This window comes from Megascapheus bottae, chromosome 25 (assembly GCF_031878675.1).
Source record: "Megascapheus bottae isolate mThoBot1 chromosome 25, mThoBot2.hap1, whole genome shotgun sequence".
In the NCBI taxonomy this organism is placed as follows: Eukaryota; Metazoa; Chordata; class Mammalia; order Rodentia; family Geomyidae; genus Megascapheus; species Megascapheus bottae.
The window spans coordinates 26,396,466-26,415,723 of NC_143533.1; the positions used below are offsets into that span (position 1 = coordinate 26,396,466).

The 19,258-nt window shown below is 42.8% G+C and overlaps 1 protein-coding gene across 5 annotated transcripts in view; it reads right to left on the minus strand.

The window, feature by feature from the left end:
- Positions 1 to 19,258, minus strand: part of Slc12a6 (solute carrier family 12 member 6) — a 64,865-nt gene that overhangs the window by 40,738 nt on the left and 4,869 nt on the right. The window contains exons 1-2 of one of the 5 annotated variants that reach the window (XM_090318660.1): positions 12,906 to 13,079; positions 3,642 to 3,686 (exon numbers count right to left, since the gene is read on the minus strand). The exons of 1 other annotated variant lie outside the window; for it this stretch is intronic. In XM_090318660.1, the coding sequence (XP_090174786.1) occupies positions 3,642 to 3,686; positions 12,906 to 13,023 (163 nt within the window). In that variant the 5' untranslated portion in view covers positions 13,024 to 13,079. Of the gene's footprint in view, positions 1 to 3,641; positions 3,687 to 12,076; positions 12,202 to 12,905; positions 13,080 to 19,258 lie in introns of those variants that run through there. 3 more of the 5 variants (XM_090318662.1, XM_090318658.1, XM_090318661.1) reach the window with 3 other exon arrangements.

Genomic DNA, 19,258 nt, shown 5'->3' on the forward strand with positions numbered 1-19,258 from the left:
ATAACAGAAGGAAGGAATTAAGTAACTACCCTGCCTTCTTCGTGCTAATTATTATTTCAGGATGACTAAACAGCGAAGAACTCTTCTAAGACGCACTGTAGCTGCTTTATGCTAGATAAGATGAAAGTTAGGGAAAAAGCCACCAGCAAGCAACTTTTCATGAAAACCCTGGACCTGGGCAATGGTCATCCTCAGTTGTTCAATCATTAAGTGGGGGCTGAGGCAGAACATTCAGCAGTCCATGGCAGCCACCCAGGACAGCCGTCGTCAAAACGTCAACACAGAGAATGTCACTGCGATGGAGCACAAGGTAAGGGCACTGCACACCTCAGGCTGTAGGCCAACACAAAGAATGGGGCCTGAATCTGAGCTTCCTTATCTGACTTCCAGATCACAGAGAACACCAAAGATACAAGTAGTAGCAAAGTCTGGATGTAGAGATTCTACATGACAAATCATCTGATTTGTTCAGCAAATAAACAGCATAAAAATTTTTTAAAAAGGTGAATTCTTACAGATTAAAAAGAAAACTAAGAGTCAATTCACAGAGCTGGAAGAGTGGTTCACATGGTAGAGTGCCAGCAGTGTGCAAAAATACTGGGAGGCCCTGACTTCAAGTGTCAGTACTTCCAAGAGATAGAGACAGGGAGGAAGAAGAGACAGAGAAAAGAGAGACAGGTCTATCCTATCTATCAATCACTATTCAATGAAAGTCTTATGAGAAAACTAAATCAAACAAGTCAGATGTAAAAAGTTTTTCCCCCCACCCCCCATTAGTGGGACTTGAATTCTGGGCCTGGGCATTGTCCCTGAGCTCTTCAGTTCAAGGCTACTGCTCTCCCCCTTCAGCCACAATGCCACTTCCAGTTTTCTGGTGGTTCAGTTGGAGATAAGAGTCTCACAGAGGGGCCAGGAGTTTGACCTAGTGGTAGAGCGCTTGCCTAGCATGCATGAAGACCAGGGTTCAATTCCTTGGTATCATATACATAGAAAAAAAAGCCGGAAATGGTTCTATGGCTCAACTGGTATAGCTCTAGCCTTGAGAAAGCCCAAAGCCCTCAGCTCTCAGGTCCTGTTCAAGCCTCAGGACTGGCAAAAAAAAAACGTCTTACAGACTTTAGTGATTGGGCTGGCTTTGAACCTTGATCCTCACACCTCAGCCTCTTCACTAGGTAGGATTACAGGCATGAGTCACTACACCTGGCTATAAAAAGTTATTTTTGAAACAGAAATCTGACTATACACCAGCTTGTAAAGGGTAAGTAAAACCATGTGTCATCTGTTTACAGAATGTTTTAAAGAAAGTCCAATCAGGTGGGGGGTAAAAACTGAGTTGAGGATGGGAATTAGGTCCAGTGGTAGAGTGCTTGCCTACCATGAAGACCTGGGTTCGATTTCTTGGTACCACATACATGGAAAAAGCTGGAAGTGGTGCTGTGGCTTAGATGATAGAGCGCTAGCCTTGAGGAAAGCTCAAGGACAGTGCTCAGGCCCTGAGTTCAAGCCCCAAAACTGGCAAACCAAAACAAAAAACCCGAGTTAAGTCATTGTAGAAGCTGGCAATGTGGATGTTGTGTATACCCTCTGAGTAAAGAATTTTACTGTTAAACATTTAATCTACTAATGTCTTGTCATAAAATTATAAGGAGACTAGTACAAGGTGCTTATTTAGTGCAATTTAATTTGCGGCAGTATCACTCCTAAGAATAACCTAAATTACATGAAGAGGAAACTGGAGGAGTAAAATTATAACTGACAACACAATCAAAGGAATAAACAAACTTTTACATACCTTTAATTGGTAAAACACAGACAGCAAAAAACAAAAAAAAAACCAGTCTAAATAATAGAACAAAAAAGCCTGTTTCCAAGAAACTGTCAATAAGTGTTTCAGGAAAATCTAAGTGAGGTGGTAAGATAAGAGATATTTGTAGGCTTATTCGAAGCAGTTTTGATTTAGTGTGGTAGGTGAATATATGACAAATAGATAGATGATGGATAGATGATAGACAGCTACATAGAAAGACAAATAGATACACATAGGACAGACATGTGCTGGAATGTGACTTAGTGGCAGAGTGCTTGCCTACCATGCATGAAGCCCTGGGTTCAATTCTTCAGTACCACATACACAGAAAAGGCCAGAAGAGGCCTGTGGCAAAACTGGTAGAGTGCTAGCCTTGAGGAAAAGAAGCTCAGGAACAGTGCCCAGGCCCTGAGTTCAAGCCACAAAACAAAACAAAACAAAACAAAAAAAAAAGAAAAGAAAAAGAAAAGATAGAAAGATAGACGGATACACAGATACTTTAAATTCCAAATTCCCATGCATGTATTCTGTATGGAGAACTTCCCATGTTGCTTTTAATGTGTTACCAATTATATTTAAACTCTTTTTTGATCTTCTCTTAATTTTATGAAAATCTGCCACCCCCCTCCCAAGCGAGGTGCTTCAGAAGCAATTTAACAGAAGTGTTAAGGTAAAAATGAAGTTTGCTGAAACTAAACTAAGGAAAACTAACTTAGGCATCCCACAGCACTGAAGGCCACCAGCCTGAGCACACCCGCTCTCTCCCCTTCAAAGCACATACTTCTAGATGGCAAGGATATACTGGACTTCCAAGAACCTTTGCTTTCATTGCCCTATAACTCTTCTGTTGCCCAGATTCCTTTCAGTTTTGAGAGCTTGTCAAAATCTTACTGAATAATGTTTACTATAAATTAAATAAGCAATACCTGCAGGAAATCAACTCACTTCCACAACTTGTTTCACAGAAAAACTGGAGAACCAATTTCTATGGCATACTTAACACCATGAAGTTATGAAGCACTCTCAGTTACTAAAATGAAGTTGACCAAAACAGCAAGAAAAGTAGCTGCAAAAGTCAAATATTACAGACTATAATACCTAGAATACTTTTAGTCATACTGTGTAAAATCACTTTTTTTTTCCCCTTTGGTCAGTTGTGGGGCTTGAAGTCTGGGTGTGAGTGCTGTCCTGGGCTCTTCAGCTCAAGGCCCAGCACGCCACTATTTTGAGACACAGCTCCAATTCTGGTTTTCTGGTAGCTAATTGAAGGTAAGAATCTCATGGTCTTTCATGCCCAGGCTAGCTTTGAACCATGATCATCAGATCTCAGCCTCCTTAGTAGCTAGAATTACAGACGTGAGCCACTGGTGCCAGTTTAAAATTACCTAGGGCTTGAAATCAGGGACTGAGCACTGTCCTTGGGCTTCCTCAAGGCTAGCACTCTACCACTTGAGCCAGAGCACCACTTCTGGCTTTTTCTGCATATTTGGTACCAAGGAATGGAGCCCAGGGCTTCATGCATGGTAGGCAAGCACTCTATCACTAGGCCACAGCTCCCAGCCCTAAAATTACTTTTTAATGTAACTAATTTGAGTCATAATAATCAATTATGTAAGTACTGCCCTAAAACTTACCAAGTTAGAAACAGAGGAAATAACAGGTAAAAGGTTGAGGAGTACAAAGCAGAAAAAGAGGTGATGTGAACAGGAGACCACAGACACTTTCTTTATAAGAGGGATGGACCCACACTAGAAGCAGAAGGGAGTATGAAATGTCTGTCTGTATAAGCAAGGGAAGGTGACTTCACAGAGCCACCCCCAAATCGATACTGTACCTAGCAGCTGGCTGTGTTCCCCTGTGATGGAGTTCTGATTCGGGTCTGAAAAACAAACAATTGAAAAGAAAAGAAAAAAATGAATGTTCAAAACAAACAAGTTTTAAAAATTTATCAACAAAGGCCAACCAAGGAAACAAGCAAGTAACAAACTAAAACCAAACTAAAAATAAAACCACAAGGAACACTAATGAAAGAGTAACAAAAACAGAATAAACTATTATAAAAAATGACAACATTCCTCAGATGGTTATACTCTGAATTACATGACCCAACAATTCCACTTCCAGGTACACACCCAAAAAAACTGAAAACACAGACTCAAATATTTGTGACAAAGCTTATAGCAGCATTACTCATAAAAGACAAAAGACAAAAAGAAGCCAAGCTGTCCTCTTACAGATCAATGAATACACAAAATGTGACACCTACACAGGCTGGAATAGTATTCAGCTGTAAAAAAGAATGAAATTCTGATACATGCTACAACACAGAAAAAAAAAACTTCACAACATAAAAGGTTAAATAAGCAATGCACAAGAGGACACTTATTGTGTGATCATGTCATTTATATGTAATATTGAGAAAAGATAAATTTATTGAGACAGGAAATAGATTAGTGGTTAAGGGTAGGTGGGTAAAATACTAAATGGGGTATTATTAGTGAGTACAGAACTGCTGTTTGGGGTGATAAGAAACTCAGGAAATGGAATGTATAATATTGAAGATTTAATTAATACATGAAATTATGCACTTAAAATGGGCTGGGTGCCCAGTGGCTCAAATCTGTAATCCTAGCTACTCAGGAGGTTAAGATCTGAGGATCAAGGTTCAAAGTCAGCCAGGACATGGAAGTCCATGAAACTCTTATCTCCAATTAACCACTAGAAAACTGGAAGTGTCTGTGGCTCAAAGTGGTAAAGCACTAACCTTGAGCTAAAAAGCTCAAGGACAGCACCCCAAGTTCAAGCCCAACGACCACCACTACCACCAATAATAACAAAACTTGATTTACGTTACTATTCTGTATTTTAGATAAGCCCAAATAATATTTTCAAATAATATTTTCGTAATCTGCATTTTATACTATTTAACTAAATGTAATTGATTTGGCCAGTCGTGGGGCTTGAACTTAGGGTCTGGGCACTGTCCTTGGGCATTCTCAAGGCTAGCATTCTACCACTTGAGCCACAGCATCACTTCTAGCTTTTTCTGTGTATGTGGTCCCCATGACTGGTGAATAATAATAATTATTAATTAATAAACAATTATTATTAACCAATAATAATCATTATAAATGGCATTAAAGAAAAGCAAAGTCATGGAATTTTTTTTCTTTGGCAGTCCTGGGCCTTGAACTCAGGGCCTGAGCACTGTCCTTGGGCTTTCTCAAGGCTAGCACTCTACCACTTGAGCCTCAGCACCACTTCCAGCTTTCTGTAGGTATATGTGGTACCAAGGAATCGAACCGGAGTCTTCATGCATGCTAGGCAAGCACTCTACCCCTAGGCCAAACTTCCGTCTGAGTCATGAAATTTTATAAATGCAAAACCTGGGTCACCAAGCACCTCTACTTCGTTGACTCTGAGAGAGAGGATGGAGGCTTATCCTATTCTGTATTTCTCTAAAGTATATTAACGCCCCGTTCTCAACTATCACTAAAAGGCCTTGTGTTTCTTAGGGTGCTAAGACAGAAGTTGAAAACCTCATCAATTGTTGTAATAGGTTAATGAGTGGCCAAAAGGCTGATTGTGTGTTAGGTTACTACACTCATGCATGCTAGACAAGAGCTTTACCACACCTACACACTCAGCCCAAGATATGTTCTTAATGATTTGAAAATCAATATTCACAATTCTCATTTCTTTGTGTATGTATATTTTCCCCCTAAAACAAAGTATAATAGCACAAAATAAGTTATCTGGAATTGCTATGGGTTATGCCACATGAATAGAAAAACTAGCCAGATAACTCAGACTGTCTAGCAATAGTTTTAAGGAAGAAAATATAAACAATTTTTTTTTTTTTAAAAAAGAGCTAATGGGGCCAGGAGTTTGGCCTAGTGGTAGAATGCTTGCCTAGCATGCACAAAGACCCGGGTTTGATTCCTCGGTACCTACATATGTAGCAAAAAGCCAGAAGTGGTGCTGTGGCTCAAGTGGTAGAGCCCTAGCCTTGAGAAAATCCAGGGACAGTGCTCAGGCCCTGAGCCCAAGCCCAGGACTAGCCAAAAAAAAAAAAAAAGAGCTAATGCCGGGTGCTAGTGACTCATGCCTGTAATCCTAGCTACTCAGGAGGCTAAGATTTGAGGATTGTGGTTCAAAGCCAGCCTGGGCACCAAAGTCTGCAAGACTCTTATCTCCAACTAACCACCAGAAAACCAGAAGTGGCACTGTGGCTCAAGTGGTAGGACACTAGCCTTGAGCTGAAGAGCTCAGGGGTAGCACCCAAGCCCAGAGTTCAAAACCCACAACGGACCAAAAACCAAACAAAGCAAACTCCAGAACTACATTCCTTGTCTTCCGAGCTAGGCACACATGAGTGCCTTCTCCTGTTAAGCTGAGACCCTTCCTTTCAACAGTCTTCCAACTGAAATGGGTAGAAGAAGTGTTGTATAGTTTCCTAAAACACACACACACACACACACACACACACACACACACACACACACACACACACACGTTTTTGGTGCCAGTCCTGGGGTTTGAACTTAGGGCCTAGGCACTGTCCAAATCTAGCACTCTACCACTTGAGCCATAATTTCACCTCCAGCTATTCTGGAGTAGTTAATTGAATACAAGAGTCTTGAATTTTCTGCCACGGCTGGCTCTGCACTGTGACCCTTAGATCTCAGCCTCATGAGAAGCTTGGATTACAAGTGTGAGCCACTAGCACCTAGCTATTTTTGTTGTTGTTGGTTTTGAGACAGAGTTTCACTATGTAGAATACGTTTGTCATTGTTTTCAATTTCTGTACCCTTTGTCTTACATTGAAGTTTATCTGATTTGGGAAGAGCCGAAGCACATAAACGGTGGGACAAAGGGAAGTTAATTCAGCAGTGATACTAGACACTATGTTGGAAATGAACTGTATCATCTGAGAGGCAGGAAGGTGAAGAGAGAAAAAACTGAGATAAAATGGGGGGGTTAAACTGTTCAGAAGGAAATGTACTCATTGCTTGACTTATGTAACTGTAACTGTAGACCTCCTGTATATTACTTTTAATTTAAAAAAAAAAAGTAAAAAGGGCCGGGAGTTTGGCCTAGTGGTAGAGTGCTTGCCTAGCATGCATGAAGACCCGGGTTCAATTCCTTGGTACCACATACATAGAAAAAAGCCGGAAGTGGTGCTGAGGCTCAAGTGGTAGAGCTCTGGCTTTGAGAAAGTCCAAGGACAGTGCTCACGCTCTGAGCTCAAGCACCATGACAGGCAAAAAAAAGGAAAGAAGGAAGGAAGGAAGGAAGGAAGGAAGGAAGGAAGGAAGGAAGGAAGGAAGGAAGGAAGGGAGGGAGGAAAGAAAAGAGAGAATCTCTTATTGCATGAGCTGGCTTGGAACCAGGATCCTCAGGTCTCAGCCTCCTGGGCTAGGACTACAGGCATGAACCACTAACACCCAACTAGAGCACTAGCTGTGAGTGAGAAAGCCAAGCAAGAGAGGAAGGCTCAAGTTCAAATCCCAATAACACACACACACACAGAGGGAATTAGCACCATTTGTTACTGAAATAGCAGGAAAAACTTCACACAATTTTTTAGGGGGGGTCATGGGGCTTGAACAAAGGCATCTAAGAATGAGGCTACCCTTTCCCTCAACTTTGTCTCTCTGTGTCTGCCTTCCCTCGCCTTCCCACCTTAAACTCCTTGCTTTGCCTCTTAAAAACAAAACCTGACTCAAAAGTTTATGCTTACCTTAGACAGAGACAGAGAAAAAGTCGAGGGAAAGGGTAGGCTTGAGTTAGAGGGCTCAAAAGCTAAAACATAAAAAAAAAAAAAAAATTAAGTACAGAGGATTGAACTCAGAGCTTTGTACTTGCTGGGCAAGCACTCTCCCACTTGACTCAGATTTAAAAAAACATGCAGACCTATGTTTCTGTTAGCTGGGTTACCAAAAGCCATATATGAATAGTTGAAAGGAAAAAAAATATGTAAGGCTTTAAAAATTACTTTGAGGTAGGATTTTGTTATTTTGCCTGGACTGGCCTTGGACCCCTGAACTCAAGCAATATTCCTAAGTCAGTTTTTGAGAATATAAACTCCTGATCTTGGGGAAAAGAAACACATGCCAGTATGTCAGACTATAAATTTTCACTTTAAAAAAGGTAATTATCCCATATAGAAATGAATCTCATTTTCCTATTTTGGCCTATTTTCATGTCAATCAATAAAAAAAAAAAGGTAGCCAAATGCTCCTCTATGGAACATGAGAACTCACAGGTAATGAGCAGAACTAATAATTCATTTAACAATTTGACCCTCTCAGTTATTAAAAAAAATAATTTCATTTACCAGACATCTCTGTGGCAGGAATGTGGCCTACTGGTAGAGTGCCTAGCAGGCACGAAGCCCTAGGTTTGATGTCTCAGTACCACATACACAGAAAAAGCCAGAAATGCCACTGTGGCTCAAGCGGTAGAGTGCTAGCCTTAAGCCAAAGTGCCCAAGAACAGTGGCCAGGCCCTGAGTTCAAGCCATGGGACTGGGAAAAAATTAAAAGCAAGAAAAAGGAAAAAAAACCAAAAAAACAAAAAAATCCAAACAGAAATCTCTTTCATAGTATGCTCTCAACTCATTTGTATTATTCTGAGTCAGTGTTTGGAAACGCTGTTGACATCAAGATAGTTCTTCCCAGGGCTGGGAGGTTGGCCTCGTGGTAGAGGGCTTGCCTAGCATGCACGAAGACCGGGTGCAATTCCTTGGTACCACATACACAGAAAAAAGTTGGACAAGCAAGGCGTGCTAGTGCAAGACTGTAATCCTAGCTACTCAGAAGGCTGAGATCGGAGGATTGTGGTTCAAAGCCAGCCTGGGCACCAAAGTCCGTAAGACTCTTTATCTCCAATTAACCACTAGAAAAGCAGAAGTGGCCCTGTGACTGAAGGGGTAGGGTAGTAGCCTTGAGCTGAAGAGCTAAGGGACAGTGTCCAGGCTCAGAGTACAAGCCCCACAACCAACAAAAAAAAGAAAAAAGCAGGGCTGGGAGTTTGGCCTAGTGGTAGACTGCTTGCCTAGCATGCAGGAAGACCCAGGTTCGATTCCTCGGTACCACATAAATAGAAAAAAAGCTGGAAATGGTGCTGAGGCTCAAGTGGTAGAGCTCTAGCCTTGAGAAAGGCCAGGACAGTGCTCAGACCCTGAGCTCAAGCCCAAGGACAAAAAAAAATAAAAATAAAAAAACTAGAAGTGGTGCTGTGGCTCAAGTGGTAGAGTTCTAGCCTTGAGAAAGCCCAAGGACAGTGCTCAGGCCCTGAGTCTAAGGCCCAGGACTGGCAAAAAAAAAAAGATAGTTCTTCCCAGTGTTGCTGGGGGGGGGGGGGGGTTCAAAGTTTCTTTAGAATCTATTTGAATAGGAAGGGAAATCTGTGTCTTGTGAAGTAGTCTGGCAGTGTAAATTTGCCTAATCTACATATTTCAGAGGAGCTGAGGAATGCAGGTTTTAACATTTTTTTCATAAAAATACTTATACAAACTTATTAAATATATAGCATGTATACCCAATTAAGCAAATGGAATAAACAATAAAGGTCTACTATATTAATTCTATAAAGTAATTATGTTTATATCATAGGGTTTGAGGCTATACTGAAACTCTTGATCCTCTGGCTTTCATCTTCCCAGTGCTGAAATTATAGTTGTGCCACCACTGTTGATAAAAAAAAAATTAGGGGCCAGGAGTTTGGCCTAGTGGTAGAGTGCCTGCCTAGCACGCGCAAAGACCCAGGTTTGATTCCTCGGTACCACATACATAGAAAAAGCCAGAAGTGGTGCGGTGGTTCGGGGTAGAACACTAGCCTTGAGGAAAGTCCAAGGACAGTGCTCAGGCCCTGAACTCAAGCCTGGGACTGGCAAAAAAAAAAAAAAAAAAAAAAAATTACTGTGGATGTGTGTGGATGATGCTCACATTAAATTCTGTGGCCCGAGGTTGCGATGTAGCTCAGTGGCAAAGCACTTGCCTAGCAAGTGCAAGATCTTTGATTTGATCCCCAGAACCAAAAAAGAAAAGAGACACATACACACACTCACAAAAACAGATTCTGTAGTCCACTCACATGAGAACATCACATGATGATGGGATGGAAGCATCCATCTCTGATACTCCACTGTGGCCTCAGGCAACAAGTCAACCAACTTCACTGCCTCATTTCTACTCAATATCCCACAAACTAGGAGAAGACCGATTTGTAAACAGTTCAGCAAACAGTCTCAATCTACTTCTCCCCATCATCTCTCACTTCTTTACCACATGCCCTACGGCATAACTACCCTAAACTTCTGTCTCCTCAATTACTTGCACACCAGCAAAATGCATATTCAGACATTCCTTCAAGAACTAAGGATTTTTCAAGGATTCTCTCCACTCAGAGACCTGTCCAGAAGGCCCTCCAGGCAATTTATTATCCTCTCCACCATGGGTTAGTCAAACTGGATTCTTTCCTTAATGAACTATTCACAAGGTGAGAATATTAAAGTATTCATTTTGGGTGCTAATAGTGTTGCTTATATATTTTACAGTTATGGATTCCCATGCAGCCCTTACAGAGAACTGTAAACTATATACTGTTATTTCCTTGGGCTCATCAATAAGAAGTTAAACAGCTTGCCTTAAGCCACTCAAGTACTAATTGTCACAAATTATCACTGACTAATTAATGATTACTAAAGCTATGATTTAGATTATCTCTGTATTTACAGTTGTGGTTTACTTCAAATTAGCTTCTGGTATATATACATTTATTTCAAAAACACATTTTAGAGCATGATTTGCTTTGTAAATATGTTCAATTTGTATGATTCTATATATTTTCCTCTTACATGGGTGTTTAAGGAAAAACAAAGAAAAAAGGCGATCAGGCGCTGGGACTGTGGCCTAGTGGTGGAGTGCTTGGCTAGCATGTACCAAGACCTGGGTTTGATTCCTTGGTACCACATAGAAAAAGCTGGAAATGGTGCTATGCCTCAAGTGGTAGAGCTCTATCCTTGAGAAAACGCCAAGGACAGTGTTCAGGCTCTGAGTTTAAGCCCCAGGACTGGTGAAAAAAGGAAAAGGCAATCAGTTATAAAACTGGACAGGGGTAGAAGCACTGCTGCAACAAAACAAGTTGGGAGGGGGGAGGGGGCTGTTGTGAGCCTTGAACTCAGGGCCTGGGAGCTGTTCCCTGAGCTCTTTTGCTCAAGGCTAGCACTATTACTTTGAGCCCACAACTCCACTTTCAGTTTTCTCTTGGTTAATTGACAATAAAAGTCTCATGGACTTTCCTGCTCCGGCTGGCTTTCAACTGTGGTCCTCAGATCTCAGCCTCCTGAGCACCTAGGATTAGAGGCATGAGCAACCAGAACCCGGCTATGATTTTTTTTTTTAAATTATACTAACTGTATAAATTAATTACACTAACTCAGACAAATAAGGAACTAAAAACTCATTGCATTTCAAAGTAAATACTGAAAAAGAAAATGTCTACACTGAAGAACATTTTGTTAAAAAACAAACCTTTTTATCTTCCCATTTACATTCCCTCCTTCCCCCAGTCTAACTTAATGCTACAATGAAGTTTAGAATATATATCCCTGCAGCTGTTCACGTGCCAAACAATAGTTTAAGGTGGATACCTCCTAGACAGAGAGAATGTCAAATAAAAAGGTTTTATTAAGTTAATTATTATATGTCACTTCTTCCTTATTTGAAGCATTTATTATGGGAAAAATAAACTAAGTAATGCCACTTTATATGAAGTTAGGTAGTATGGAACTTTTTTTTTTTTTAGTGGGTCATGGGGCTTGAACTGGGCCTGGGAGCTGTCCCTGAGCTCTTCAGCACAAGACTACTGTCCTACCCTTGAGCCAAGCCCCACTTCCCGTTTTTCCAGAGATTAATTGGAGGTAAGAGTCTCAGGCCCTTTTGTGCCTGGACTGGCTTTGAACCTTGATCCTCAAATCTTAGCCTCCTGAGTAGCTAGGGTTACAGATGTGAGCCAATGCGCCCAGATAAAAAAAAAGGCATTGAACATTTTAAGGCTTTTTAAGGTAGTTGCTAACAAATATATACCCCCCTCTTCTAATCTGAAAGCAAGTTTCTCCAACCATAATGGGACTAGTAAAGAAGAAATAAAATGGACTCTTCACATTTTATGACATAAAAACAGTAAAGACAAAAGCCTAAGGAATTAAAATCTAAGAAATTAAAGTGCAGCTTCAAACACAACCTGAGAGAATCTACCTACCTCCTTTACGCTGAAGTCATTGAGAATCAGTTTCAAGTTCAAAGCAGGTTAAACTTGCTTTTAGCTTATCACCCAGACTATTCAGCAAATAAAAAACAAACCTCATGGACAACAAGTTACATAAAGTCTTCTTATCATCCCCGTATTAAATTATCTTACCAGAAGAAAAAAGTAAATGAAAGGAGCATTTTTCTTAATAGCATAGTCCTTATCTTTAAAAAAGTTTGGTAAAAACAAATATTCAACAGTTGTCCTCAGCATGGACGAATGTGCTACAGGGAATAAACAGGATCGTGGGATCACAGGATTCAAAGGAATTCTGAGTTTCTCATAGGCTTTACTTACATACTAGAGAAACTGCCGACCATTGTTTATTCCAGTAATATTAACTAAGATTTTAACGACAGGTTCAAAAACCACAATTCCCCTAGGTTGTGTCACTGTCAGAAAACAGAAGCCCATTCATCAAATCATTTTGTTAAAGTCCCAGTGACGACGGAATTGCTGGTAAACTGAGGCAGAATTCCGAATAACCTGAGCGGTGCCAAGGGCCATGCTCGTACGCGGCTGGGGCGCCTGCCCCTCGCTAGCTGGGTTCCGAGGCTTCCCTGGACGGCGCCCAGACGGGGTGAGCGAATTCCTCCCGAGGTGACCTGCCGCGCCGCCCCTGCCCCGCCGCCCCCGGGCTCCACCGGCCGGCACCCGCCCCGAGGTCTGCGGAAGGGGGGTGTGGGCAGGCGGCGGGCCGGCCCGGGCGCCTCCCGGGCTCCGGGGAAGCAGGGGCGCCCGGCCCCCGCACCGCCCTCACCGAGACCCACTCGGGACTCACCGGGCTCCTCGGAATCCCGAGCCTGAGCTTCTTTGTCGGTTAAACCGGGCTCTGGGGAGGCCGAGGCTGCGGGGCCCTGCTCCGGGTCCTCCACCTTGGTCACGGTGAAGTGCGGCATGGCCGTGGTGCAGGCGCCGGACCCTGCCCGGACCGGGTCAGCTCGCTCCCAGCCTGCCTACCGGCCGCCGCCGCCGCCGCCTTCCCGCCCAGACTCCGGGCCGGGGACTGGGCGGAACCGGGAAGTGCCCGCGCCACGTGACCCGCCCCGCCCCGCGCCCCGCCCCCCGCCGCGCCCCCGGGGCCGGGCGCCGCCCGCAGCCGGCCGTTGCCCGGCGCTCCTGGCCCCGCCGCGGCTCCTCAGCGGCGTCGCCTCGCCTGAAGGCCGACGCAGGAGGGGTCGCCGAGGACCCCGGGCAGCAGAGGTGCCCCCCCCGCCCCCACGAGGCCCGATCCGGCCGTCCGCAAAGGGTTCGTGAGGACGCCCAGGGACGGCTGGGAGCCCGAATCGTCTCGAAAGCTGAAGGGAGCAGGCCCGGAACCTCCTCCGCGGCCGAGGACCTCACCCCTCTTTTATATGGTTAGGTCCAAGCCGCGTCTCCCTTACCGCTGGGCCGGACCTCCACCCCGGAGCGAGGCCGGCTCGGAACGCTGTCTGCAGGCCCTGGGCTCTGAGGGAAGCAGTACTTTGGGTGGCTTTTGTTGCCAGTCCCGGGCCTCGGCTCCTCTTGAGCCTCATTCAGCACCACTTCGGGATTTTTCTGTGTGTGTGGCGCCATGGGATTGAACCCGGTCTTCGTGCCCGCTAGGCGAGCACTTGAACCACTCGGCCACACTCCCAGCCTCAAGGAAGCAATACCCTGGAAAACCCGAATCCAGATCAAATCTTTTCCTGGATATATGGCATCTGAAGTATTTGTACAAGACGTGTGTCATAACTGATTGCAAAGCCTGCACTTTCTTGGCCTTTACTTTCCATACTGGCTTATGTCTTCCATACTCGTATGTAATATTAATGGACTGTTACATAAAAATTGCTCAATGGCCATGCCTGCTGGCTCACGCCTGCAATCCTAGCTACTCAGGAGACTGAGATCTGAGGCTCACGGTTCAACGCCAGCCCAGGCACTAAAGACTTGAGAGACTCTTACCTCCCTCCAATTAGAAGTGGCGCTGTAGCTCAAGGGGTAGGGTGGTAGCTGTGAGCTGAAGATCTCAGGGACAGCACCCAGGCCCAGAGTTCAAGTCCCACCACCCCCAACAACAAAAAAATCTCAACAACCGGTTGAAAGCACTGCATGGACTGTTGGGTTGAACTGGCTAGGTATAGCAGTTCACAGACTCAAAGAAAACAAAAAAAGATTTTCTTATAAGGATCTTCTCTTACCCCATCTCACCAAATAAACGCTAGGACTCTACTGAAATGTACATGTACACTGTCACTCAAACTGCTAGTATATTTGAAGGGACTTAAATGAATCATCAAGCTATCAAAGATTTCAATGCTATATGCAGGAGTCAAAACTCAGTAGTTTGATACCATCAGATATTTTCAGTTAGATCTTACCTTTTACATTTATTTCATAGAGAATTAAACTGTGGCTAGTTTTCTGTAGTTGATGGAAACAATGACTTCTAAGTATATAAATCTGTGTATAGCTTATGTGTAATAATAAACGGACATACAAATGTTACTGTTGCCTAAAATGTGATAAACTCCAGTTAATCTGTGTTGACAGTAATTTATTTACCAACTTGATGGTTTGGTACTCCAGTTAATCTGTGTTGAGAGTAATTTATTTACCAACTTGATGGTTTGGTTTTTTTTTTTGGCCAGTCCAGGGATTTGAACTCAGGGCCTGGGCACTGTCCTTTGCCTTTTTTAAGGCTACCACTCTACCACTTGAGCCACAGCACTACTTCCAGCTTTTTCTGTGTATATGGTACCAAGGAATCAAACCTAGGGTTCTGTGCATGGTAGGCAAACACTCTACCACTAGGCCAAGCTCCCGGCCCATGACCAACAATTTTATAACATTCCTCTCCTTGGATTAGATGCAGACAAAAATGTAAGGGCACAGAAAGTCCACAGCAAAGTTATTGTAATGCAAAAAGAGAGGTGTGGATGCACAGTAGTACAATGCAGATAGTGGCTATAAGAAACAAAAGTATAAGGTACTGCCAAAATGAGATACCACTATACCACCAACAAATGACTAAAAACTAGTAACATGGTAAATCTACCCAAGAGGCTGATTGCTGAAGATCACTAGCTGATAGCTAGCCCAGGCAGAAAAGTCCATGAGACTCATACCTCCAATTAACCAGCAAAAAGCCAGAAGTGGAGCTGTGGCTCAACTGGGAAAATGCTGACATGAAACAAAAACCAAAAAACAACAACAAAACTAATGGTCAACCAACTGGTGGCTCACACATATAATCCTACCTATTCAGAAAAGCTGAGATCTGAGGAGCGCTGTTCAAAGCCAGACCAAAGGTAGGAAAGTCCCTGAGATGCTTATCTATGATTATATACCCCAAAACCCCAGAAGTGGAGTTGTGGCTCAAGTGGCAGAGCAGTAGCCTTGAGCAGAAAAGTTCAGGGCCAACACCCAGGCCTTGAGTTTAAGCCTCAGTACAGGCACAGACATGGAAGTGAGTGCACACATGCATGCACATGCACACGTGCGCACACACGCGCACACACACGCACACACGTTCCCAGAACGTGGAACAAAAGGGATTTTCATACAGGAGGCTGAAATCTGACAATAGTGGATAGTGGTTTGAAGCTGACTAAGGCAGACTGTTCAATTAATCAGCAGAAAAGCTGGACTTGGAGGCATGACTCAAGTAATAAACGTGCAAGTCATGAGCAAAAAATGTAAGTGAGAGCTTGAGGCCCTGAATTCAAGTCTTAATACCAGCACAAAAATAAATAAAAGCCAAAAAAAAAAGAAAATAGAAGACTGCTGGCAGAACTGTAGAAGAGACATACATATACAATGGCAAAATTACCCTGAAAAAAGTTCTGGCAGTTTCTATACATCAAAAACACATAACTTACTGATAGCCTGTGGCAGAAACTGGTGCTTCTTTAGAATCTAAATAAAGCTCTCAGTAGTCCAGAAGTTTTTATTAGACAAAAGGAAAATCTATCACAATAAAAGAGATTATTGCATAATAGTGCCCTTAAGATTCATTACAAGTTTCCTTACAAATCACCATTAGAAACAACAGTTCCCTTAGTCCCCTATAATCCTAGCTGCTCAGGAGGTTGAGATCTGAGGATAAAGATTAAAGCAATGCTGGGTAAATCCTTGAGATATATATATTCATGTTCATTCTCTCTCTCCCTCTCTCCCTCTCCCCCCTCACCCCTCTCTCTCTCTCTCTGTACCAGATCTGGGGCTTGAACTCAGGGCCTGGGCACTGTCCTTGAGATTTTTTTTTTTTTGCTCAAGGTGAGTGCTCCACCACTGTAACATACCGCACCACTTCTAGCTTTCTGTGTATGTGGTACTGAGGAATCAATCCCAGGGCTTCCTGCATGCTAGGCAAGCACTCTACCACTAGGTCACACTCCTGGCACAAATCCTTGACACTCTTATCTCAGACTAAAGGCTTTGCTCCAGGGGTAGAAAGCCATGAGTGGAAAAGCAAAGAACTAGAAAGTCCCTGCCACCCCCGCTCCAAGAAAGAACACCCATAAAATTCATGATCTTCCTGCCTCTATCCACTAAATATTCAACTCAACCTTTAAAAAATATAGACATTTTCCAACATAACAAAGAGAGAAAGAGTAAAACAAATTCTTGATGCACCTCATGAATTCTTGTTAATCTTGTTTTGGCTATCTCCTCTTTTTTTTCCTGTTTATTCTGGAGTTTGCCTCAGACTTGCACAGCTTGCTTGGCTAGCACTGTTTACCACTTAAGCCACACCTTCAGCTCTGTTCTTTCTGGTTATTTTAGAGTCAGGAGTCCCACATGAACTTTTCTGCTCAGGCTAGCTTTAAACTATAATCCTCATGAACTTGATCTGGAATAGCTAGGATTAAAAGCATGAGTCACTAGCACCTGGCACCTGACCTTTTTGAAGGAAGTGGGGAGGGTACAGGGATGAGAGGGGGCAGCTGACATACATTTAATTTTATTTGCATAGACTTCAAAACATATCTCCATAGGGGAGGGGTTCCAGCTACCATGTTGTTATAAATATAATCTAAAAACATTAACAATAATCCTTAATAATGTTAACTACTATGCACATGTTCAAATTTCTCCAATTATTGTAATTTTGTTTTTGTTTTATAAGACAGTGTTTATAAGTCATTGGGTTGCCAGGCTGACCTGAATGCTTGGGCTTTAGTGATTTTATCCTCTCTGTTCTAGTACATTTCAATTACTTTTCTTTACTACATGGTAGCTTATTCTTCCTATCATTATTCTTTTGCCAGTTCTGGGGCTTGAACTTAAGGTCTGGGCACCGTTTGTTGAGCTTTCTTGCTCAAGGCTAGCACTGTACCATTTGAGACACAGCACTACTACCTGCCTTTTCTGTGCATATGGTACAGAGGAATCGAACCCAAGGCAGGCTTCATGCATGCTAAACAAGCACTCTACTACTAGGCCCACTGCCAGACCACATTAATTATTAGTGTGTGTGTGTGTGTGTGTGTGTGTGTGTGTGTGTGCGCGCGCGCATGCCTGTGTTTACTGGGGCTTAAATTTAGGGCCACAGTACTATTTTATTCAAGGCTAGTGTTCTATCACTTGAGCAACTCCACTTCTGGCTTTTTGGTGGTTAGAGGTAAGAGATTCATAGATTTCCTTGCACAGGCTAGATTCAATCTATGATCCCTGGATCTCAGCCTCCTGAGTAGCTAGGATTATAGACATGAGCCTCTAGTGCCAAGGAATATTGTTGATAATTGTTTAATTTCTGTTGGAAGCTCTTCAACATTATTTACTGCAGTCTTGGTGGTTTAACTCGGGGCTTGGGATTTGTCCCTGAATTCCTTTTGCTCAAAACTAGCTCTCTTATCACTTGACCTACAGAGCCACTTCCAGCTTTCTCTGTGATTAACTGGAGATAAGCATCTCATGGACTTTCCTGCCCAGGCTGGCTCTACACTGTGATCCTCAGATCTCAGTCTCCTGAATAGCTAGGATTAAAGGCATGAGCCCAGTCAATACAATTTATTCAAGGGGATATCTCACTGGATGAAAATAACTGTCTATGTCCAACCTTACAGCCTTACTGGGATAAGTAAAAGACTTTAAAACATTATGTTTGCATTTCTAACACCCCTCGATATAAACATGGCAATAAGCAGTCTCAAAGTAGGTATATTTAGAGTTCCTGGAGTCAGCTGGCATTTTTTCCAGTGCACTTCAGAGAGGCCTGCCAGATCATGTTAAACTCTGTAACTTCACTCCAGCCAAGACCAGTCTTCCTTTTCTATGTCTTTCACTGTATTTTACTTCATCAAGTCTTCTAGTATGTTAGTTCCTTCATCTTACCTCAGGTTCTTCATTTTCTTTCTTTCTTTCTTTTTTTTTTTTTTTTTTGTGAGTCTTGGAGCCTGGGCGCTGTCCCGGAGCTCTTCAGCTCAAGGCTACCACCCTACCCTTGAGTCAAGCCCCACTTCCCATTTTCTAGAGGTTAATGAGACATAAGAGTCTCAGGTCCTTTTGTGCCAGGGCTGGCTTTGAACCTTGATCCTCAGATCTCAGCTTCCTGAGTAGCTAGGATTACAGGCGTGAGCTATCATGCCCGGCAGGTTCATCATTTTCATTTGCTCTATTTTTTGCACATTTGTATCATTATACTTAGCATTATAATTCATAGGAAAAATTCTCCTTCCTTCCTTTCTTCTTTCTTTTCCAGTCCTGGCCTTGAACTCAGGGCCTGGGCACTGTCCTTGGGATGTCTTAAGGCTAGTTCTCTGCCACTTGAGCCACAGCTTTTCCTGTGTATGTATAGCTGAGGAATCGAACCCTGGGCTTTGTGCATCCTAGCAGGCACTCTATCACTAGGCCACATTCCTAGCCCTCTAAATTTCTTTAGAACAGATAAATTTTCTCAGTGTTGCATTGTTAATGCCAGTAGAGGTTTGATCTATAGGACTTAGCAAATGTTCATTGAAGGAATAGATTCAATGTTTCTGTCACCTTCAGGAGCTCCCAAAATGGGGAGGAGGGGGGTCTTTATCTTGCCTGCATATCTCTTAAAATTAATATCAGAGAACCTCATCTACATCAGAATCCTAGGGAGTAACTAAAAGCCTTTATTATATTAAGTTCCCCATAAGACAAAGAAATAGATTTCTTACTCCTTTTTAGTATTATTAC